This window comes from Pyrus communis, chromosome 16, assembly GCF_041283825.1.
Source record: "Pyrus communis isolate YQ-2024b chromosome 16, ASM4128382v1, whole genome shotgun sequence".
Lineage (NCBI taxonomy): Eukaryota > Viridiplantae > Streptophyta > Magnoliopsida > Rosales > Rosaceae > Pyrus > Pyrus communis.
The window spans coordinates 17,878,150-17,887,013 of NC_142580.1; the positions used below are offsets into that span (position 1 = coordinate 17,878,150).

Consider the following 8,864-nt stretch of genomic DNA (forward strand, 5'->3'; position numbering starts at 1 on the left):
TCCATCGAAGGCAATCAATATCGATATACGATTTATCCATTGATATTTCCACAATCTGCCTATCGATATTTCAACTGATACCGATATTTTAAACACTGCTTGTAAGTGAGAGGTCTTAGGTTCGATTCTAACCAAAGGCAACTTGGAACCTCATTACTGCTAACCCATTGTGAGACTAGGCCCACCAATTCCCCTTTAGTGTAGATAAGACCATTTATTTAAAAAATACCCCTAAATTTAGATGGACTTTAAAATGTCTATTAAAATCTTAATTGACTACACATAGATTTGTATGAATTCTAAGAATGTCTGTTAAAATCTCAATTGACTACACCTAAATTTGCATAGATTCTAATAATGTCTACTAAAATCTTAGTTGACTACATGAATAGATTTCGGTTACATGATGAAGGCGTAACCGTTGGACATTTTAGTCATATCTTTCTGATGAATGCTTTCGCTATTTTTGAGCTAGAAATTCATTGTCTTAGATGTCAACCGTGTCATTGTTTCAAAATGTAGTTTACGAATTTGGTCTAGTGGCTCTCGATCTCCACTTTATTGAAGATTTAGTTCAAATCTCATAAATGGGTTTTGCAGATGGTATCTCATGCATTAAGCTTGAAACCCATTGTCCTAGATGTAAACCGTGTTATTGTTTCTAAATATAGTTTATGAATTTGGTCTAGTGACGCTTAGTCTCCATTTTATTAGAGATTTTGAGTTCAAATGTCATAGACGGACTTTGGATGAAAGAAACCTGCTCTTTACCAAATTCAGTATGTACCTAATGTTGATAGGAAGTTTGGACAAATGTTTAGTAAAACAATAACAAATCCCACAAATTGAGCTGTCAACATTCAAAAAGACATTTTGTGATCACCTGTCCAAGAATTTAAAGAACAGAAGGGCATTTTTGTAACTTCACAAGGATTGGGATATTTATTTTGAAATGGGTTTGCTTTTAGGTCTTAAATGGTGAGCCGAGTGGGGCCCACTTACTTTTTGGTCCCCTGGCCTCTCTCCTCCCTTTTCTGCCACGTGGCACAAACCCCTCCCCCCTTCCCCGCCCCAAAAAAAATATCTCTACTCTCTTATCACCCCGTAAGGTCCTTTCTTCCTCTCTCTCTGTTTCATTTCTATCTCTCTCCCTCTTGGACCTCTCTCTCTTCATCGCTGCATCCTTTATTTCCCCCGTGCACCACTCACCACCCTTACCATTTAGCTCTGCGAGCTCCACGAACCCTGGAGTAAGGGAAAAACACTCAAACCTCCTCATGTCTCGTGGCACTGCCACTGTGCACCTCCTTCTCAAACTAACCCTCGACGTAGGTAAGCCCCTAGAATCTCTTGGATAATGTTTTTATGCAAGTTTGGGACGATTTTTGAGTTGTTTTGGGGATGTTTGTGACAAAAAACTACTCGGGGATACTTCCCCAGATTTCTGGTGAGAATGCTCTGAGTTCCAGGTCTTTCCTCGGCCAACTTCAACCACTACTTGGGAAACCAAAGGTATAATCCTAATCTACTCTTGTTTGTCTTCATTTTGGTGGGTAGATCGTAGGTAATGGCAGAGAATCGAGGTTGACCAGAGCTTGGGAAGCTCCAGCTTTCGTGTCCGTGAGAACCAGTCTGAAAATCAGGTCGACACGACTCGATAACCCAAAGCCCAAAGCCCAAACCCATTAACCCTAAAACTCAAACCAGGCATTTGGGCCATGGAACCCGGCCCAGACCTAAATAACCCAAGCTCAAAACCCAGAATTGAACTGGCCCAACCCAGACTGAACCAGCCCAAACACAGAACCCAGTCGGCGCGTGGGCCTCTGTCTTGGCCAGCGCGTGGAGCACACGTTCCTCCACCGAAGGTACTGTGCTCTGCCAACATCCACGGTGACACTAGCAACTTTTCTGGCCAACTTTTCGGTGACCCAAATCGTCATGTGGGGGTACCCAAGGTCCCTTTTATGTTTTTCAATGTCCTGAATCCATATATGATGTCTGTTTCCTGAAATTAAATCATTTTAGTATAGTTTTATTAATTGGTACCTTTATGTGCTTAGGTGCAATTGTGTATGTTGTTTCCATCCTCTCTTGTTTGCATGGCTCTTTGACAACAAAGTATATGTGAGTGGACCCCTTCTAAAATGCATATATTACTATTAGAAATGCATACATGAAAAACATGATTTAATGGCTACGTTTTACAAAACATTTATGAGTAAATTGGTTTCACGCTTTATGAATTATCATGCTTATTCGACTTTACGTTCTTTGTGATATATATGATTGATGACTATATACCTACTTATGAAAGTGGTTTTATGATATGACGTTTTAGTTATTGAGCTCCGATTTGAGATAAATATATATATATATATATATATATTATAAATATTATGCTAATGTTCTTATGTGCTTATTTAGTGGTTATTCAATGATACTGCCTATGGGTGAATGATATATATATATATATATATATATATAGCTTGGGCTGGGCGTAGGTTGGTGGCTTCGGCTAAAAAATACTTGTATATGGCTTCAGCTAGGCATTTGTAGATGGCTTCGGCCAGGCGTTTGGTTGGTGGCTTCGGCTGGAAGATATTTATATATTGCCTACGGGTGGGAGATGTAGTGCCTTCGGGCGAATGAAGATATATATATATATAAATATAAATATATACATATATCTTTGTGCTACTAATACTAAGCACATTATATACGATATATGTTTTATGAAAGGTTTTATTGCATGCTAGTGTTTTTTGGAAAACCTATTACATATTATGCTATTGAGTTTTCATAAACTTTGGGGGTTAGTATGTTGTTGAATAACTGTTTTAGTATTACTTATTTATCAACTTGGTCCACTCATGTTTTGTTTTGCGCCCCATCAGGACTTAGAATCGAGGTGTACAATCCAATGTGAAGGCACTCCCGCATCGGCATCTTCAAGTCCTCTCGGTGCAGGACCCATCCTTTTGTTCATTCAATTTTATATTATTCCTTTTAAGTGTCTCGGTTTAGTTGTATGCTTTGAACACGTTCCATAAATGCATATTCATTATAATTAAATTTACAAGTTTTATTTATGTTAGTTAATTGTTCTTAGTTCTCATGCATCCTAATATGGCTTCGTCACCTTCGGGTGTCGACTAGTACGAGCCTACCCTGGTGTTTGGTGAATATCAACGTCGGGCGTGTCACTTTTATCATTCCCAGAGCAAGGAAGATGTGGCATATTATTTCTTGATTTTGTTGGACCCGATAAAATGTTTCCAATATTATTTTTCTTATTTATAATGACGATTCTTTGATTATCTTTTAAAAAAAAAAAAAAAACCTTTCTTTTATTATCTCGAAATTAATCTCATATTTGATGAATAGGATTAATTTGTAATGGGGTCTGGGAAGGTTAAAGACATTTTAATTTATTTCCGGCTACAGTTAAATGGTACATGTTCTCTTAAAGCTTTAAATCAAGAAATCACTTGTATTTTTACCACCTTAATGCCTAGAACCCAAAATTGAAAAGCAAATTTGACTTCAAATTCTACCTCATTTTTAAGGGGACAACTCATAGGCATGGTTCAAGTATCTTTAGTCCAAGCTTTCTCTAGGTTCCCCTTCGATTAGCTTGAGGGGGTGTAAAGGAACAACTCATAGCTAATAGTATGTAGAGGTGTATTTTAGAGTTTTGTAACTAATCTTTGTGTTAGAGATTTAATTAAGTACAATTAGTCACTAAGCTTTATTAGAGAAATGTATAAATACTGAGTTGAATTCCTTAGACCATCTCCAATCCTTAGCTTAAAACCTAAATTTTTTTAGCCCAGAAAATTTAGGTTTTAACCCATAAACAGTTTTTTTGCTCCAACCCTCATGGTCTAAAATTTTTAGCCTCAAATTATTAAAGAATAAATTTAGGCTATTTTTTCAAAAGTAACTTTAAAAAAAAATTATGTTGACTATCTTAATTTAATTTTATGAACATTTTAACCTAAAAATATATAGATTCTGATAAATATTAAAAAATTACTAAATCAACACCATGAAACTCATGAAATACTATGGAAGAATATTAAACACATGATAGAGATGTCTATTAGCCATTGAATTTAATTTTGGATCATTAAAACTTCTTTTACCGTTAGATTTGACTATATTAGATATTAACTGTTGAATTAAATAAATTTATAAAATAAAAAATTAAACATTAAATCAATTAAATATGGAATGTTGGATACCAACAGCCCATTTGAATGTATGCCATTAGATTATATAAAAGAGTTGTTAGGCACATCAATGAAATAGGCAAGTGGGTGACAAGCCCAAGTGGGTGGGTCCTCATGCTATAGCGCATGGCGCGTTCCCTTTCGTCCACAGGCATTTGGCTTTCAACACCAAACTTTCACTCGCTCAAGTGTGCCACACCACTAACCCAAACCTCCAAGAATTGGAGTTGATCTTACACATTAAGAAATAAATATAGAAAACTAGATTTTAATCCTTAAATAAGATGAAGTTTAGAAAAATGTCTTATAAACGATTAAAAATTGGTTTTAGTCCCTAGACTCTATTTAATGCCAACATCTTATATAAGAAAATATTTTTGTAAAATTTTTTCGATACACATGTTTTTGCATATTTTCTTATATGCCACTAATTCATTACAATATATTTAGGTACGAATATTTTGGTACACTACGTTAGTATAATATATTTACGTACAGACATTTCGGTACACTAGTTTAATATCATATATTTAGGTACGGAATTTTTCGGTACACTTATGTTTTTGCATATTTTCTTATGTGCCACTAATTCACTACAATATATTTAGGTACAGACATTTCAGTATATTAATTTAGTAAAATATATTATGATAGGTACACTAATTAAAGAAACTAAAATAAATATATTTCACCGTACCACTTGCTTTAATTGCTTTTTAGGAGAATAATATTGAATGGTATAACTACTACTCGAATACTACTTGCTATAGTTCCTAGTCGTCGGGTCGTCAACACGACTTTTTAGTTCTTGAGTTGTAGTATTTGCTGGATCATCGACCTTTGTAGGTAGAATCACTGGTAAGCTACTCATCCTTAGACTTCAATTCATTTCATTGTGCATATGACAGTTTTACTTCGATTATCCTCTTTATTTATAAACATTTTGCTTCTGTGATTTTATTCTATCTAATTCTCTGCTTAAATTTCCAGTTTCTCAATAATCTGGGTACTTTGAAGCTATAAGTTAATACTTTTGGTAGATCGAGTTTGTCTTTTTGTTCTTAGCCATAAGTGGTCTTGATCTTATAATTTTGATGAATTTCTGTGTTTTCATCGCATTAGGACGGATCGCATGTCGATTTTTTGTGATCTGTTACGATGTCTTCTTTGCTGTGATGATGAGCATGATAATGCTTATCATTCTCTCAGTCAATTTCCTGCGCAAACCGCTTCCAACAAGCGTGATTACTATTATGAAACTTCCAACAGAAACACTTCCCAACCCTTCACATCTTTTACACCAGCTGCATCACCCCTTAAACCGCCATCAACCCAATATAATCATGTCCTATCTCCCTTTAGTTCATCTTCATCGTCTCCCAACCCCAAGCCTGCGTCGTCTTTGTCCAAACTCAATACATCTTCATTATCCCCTAAGTCACCACAATCTTGTTCCTTTGAATCGTATTCAACATCCCTTGCAACCCCAACATCTTCAACCAAGCTGCCCCAATCCACTTTTGTTCATTCATATAATTCATCTAAATCACCCCTCAACCCCCCAACATCTTCATTCAAACTGTCGCAATCTTTCTCTAGTTCTTCAGCTAGCCCTCCTATACCTTCTTCGTCATCATCTACGTTTTATACTAGAACTTCTAATATCGTCTCATCCTCTAAGGCACCTCAGGCTTCATCTAGACCAAATTCATCATCCCCAAAGCCTCCAACATCTTCTCCCAAACCATCTTCATCTTCCTGTACACCAACAGCTTCTTCCAAACCATCTTCGTCTTCCTCATTTACTTCATCGTCTCCCAACCCCAAGCCTGCGTCGTCTTTGTCCAAACTCAATACATCTTCATTATCCCCTAAGTCACCACAATCTTTTTCCTTTGATTCGTATTCAACATCCCTTAGAACCCCAACATATTCAACCAAGCTGCCCCAATCCACTTTTGTTAATTCATCTGAATCACCCCTAAAACCCCCAACATCTTCATTCAAACCGTCGCAATCTTTCTCTAGTTCTTCAGCTAGCCCTCCTATACTTTTGTCGTCGTCATCTACATTTCATACTAAAACATCTAATAATGTCTCGTCCTCTAAGCCACCTCAGGCTTCATCTGGACCAAATTCACCATCCCCAAAGCCTCCAACATCTTCTCCCAAACCATCTTCATCTTCCTGTACACCAACAGCTTCTTCCAAACCATCTTCGTCTTCCTCATTTACTTCATCGTCCCCTAACCCTCCAACGTATTCGTTTAAACCTAAGAAATCTTCTCTTCTCAATGCATCATCTCAGTTTTCTCCTAAACTATCTACATCCGCCTCTAACCCACCTCCGGCATCTGCTTCGAAACCATGTCCATCTTCCTCTACTGGACCTCCCGTATCTTCCACTAAGCTCCGTCCAATGTTTAAGCCAGCTCTATCTCACGCCTCTTCAGATGTATTAGATCAGATGGGGAAGAAAAGTTATGTATGGGTTAAGAAGGATTCATTACCTATCTTCGCAATTCCTGACAATATAAAAGATTTGATCAAAAATGACATTGCGCCGAAAGTTCTAAACCAGCCTCTGTCTCCCGTGACTTATAAGGATTATTTCGCTGCTCTCTTATATGCTGAAGAGTTCTTCTATGAGGTACGCTTGAATATTTGCCCTTTCGTAATGCCTTTTTCCTCTTACTTGTTACTTACAAAAACTAGGACCAACATCTAACCTTTTACTTGAGAAAATTTTGAAAGATACGAGGGATTCTATCTGCCTATGAAGTCTCGTTAAGTTGTGTTCGTACTACTCTACTGCTGCCATTGGTTGGTGGTATGAATTACAGATTGAATCATGCTTTTCTTTGAAACAGAAATGGCCTCATTTCGATTTGGAGAATGTCACTGTAGAGTTGCAGAGAGCAGCAGTTTTTAAAAAACCAGACAGGGTAGAGAAGCAGAGAGCAGCAGTTTTTAAAAAACCAGACAGGGTAGAGAAAACCTTTGTAGCATTTGATATGGCTTCTTTTCCTGAGAATCCCCCATTCCTTTTGTCGAGGGACTTGGTCCATGTACGACCATCGGGGACAAATGCCGAGCCATTTCAGGTAAACTACGAGCATCGATCCATAAACATTCATTGGATTCTAAATGTATATCTCATTTCCTTCAATTATCCATTGACATGATCTTACCTGTTATACAGGGCTTTATATATCGCATCGTCAAGAGCAGTGTTGTTTTAGTAGAATTTGAAGATGACTTTTATGTTCATCATTATTCGACCCGAAAATATGATGTCAGCTTCTCATTCAATAGAGTCTGTTTGAAAAGAGCTCACCAAGCTGTACAAAATGCATCGGATGCTTTGTTTAGGAACTTCCTCTTTCCTGAGTCTGTTTTGCGTACGAACATTCCCACTGCACCAGCGCTGCTGTGCACTGATCATAAACTTGATCTCAATCAATTATCTGCAGTTCGTCATATTTTAAGCATTCGTGGCTCACCACCTTACCTTTTGGCTGGCCAGCTCTGTGTTGAAAATAACAGTTTTGAAAAGAGCGGTTTTAGGCTATCGAGAACTGGAGTGGTGATTAGTGAAGCAGTGTACCAGTTATGCCAAACTTCACACGGAAATAGGATCCTTATATGTGCTCCTAGTAACCGCTGTTGTGATCAGCTTATGAGAAGCTTGTTGAAATGGATTCCTGAGTCGGATATGTTTCGAGCGAATGCTGCATTCCGCGAGAAAGAAGAGGTACCTGAAGACATCCTCCGATCATGCCTTTACGAAGAGACTTGCTTCTCTTGTCCTCCGACGGAGGAACTTTGTGAATTCAGAGTGATCTCCTCCACTTTCATGAGTAGCTTTCGGCTGCATGATAAAGGTCTAACTGCTGGACATTTTAGTCATATTTTTCTGGTGGATGCTTCGTCTGCTATTGAGCCAGAAACATTGGTGGCCTTGACTAGTTTCGGTGACAAAAATACTACTGTTATAGTTACCGGTGAAGCAGGAGACCGTTCGCGTTGGGTTCGAGCTGACATCGCTAGGAAAAAGGGACTGAAGATTTCATTCTTTGAAAGACTTTCCAAGTTAGGGCCATAATGTGTTGAAGCCTCAGTTCAATGCTCATCACACAATTGGAGCACTGTCAAGAGTAAGACTCACTGAACATCTACAGGCAACTTTCTGAGTTTTTTCGTCGGTCGCCATCGAATATGTACGCGTATTTTATATTATTCAAATATGTGCGTGTGTGTGTGTGTTATCGTACTTACGCTCGTCTAGATGTTTTGCGTATGATTTCTTGTGCATTAAGCTTACAACAATTTTCTTAGATGTCTTTGGTTTCTGAATGTAGTATAGGGGTAGTCGATGGTACTCTAAGAGTATCCAATACTCGGATATTTTAACATCACCCCACCAATACTCTGAAGCACCATAAAAAAAAAATTATGAGACTTGTCATTTGACCGTTTGGGGGTAAGAAAGTGCAGTAGTAGAAGCTTCATCTTTCAGAAAAGAAAAGGTGCACTTTAAACTCGAACGGGGAAAGAAAGGGCTTATGGAACAATAATAATCGTCAGCGCCCCCACAGATCGGGCATCCTCATGCACAGACTTTGTACG

General features: G+C 37.8%; 1 protein-coding gene across 1 annotated transcript; it reads left to right on the forward strand.

The window, feature by feature from the left end:
- The first annotated feature begins 4,955 nt into the window (after positions 1-4,955).
- LOC137731641 (uncharacterized) lies at positions 4,956-8,574 on the forward strand. Its single transcript, XM_068470811.2, has 4 exons — positions 4,956-5,093; positions 5,358-6,885; positions 7,106-7,339; positions 7,438-8,574. The coding sequence occupies exons 2-4, from the start codon at positions 5,368-5,370 to the stop codon at positions 8,338-8,340; spliced, it is 2,655 nt and encodes an 884-aa protein (XP_068326912.2). The 5' UTR covers positions 4,956-5,093; positions 5,358-5,367; the 3' UTR covers positions 8,341-8,574.
- The last annotated feature ends 290 nt before the right edge of the window (positions 8,575-8,864 follow it).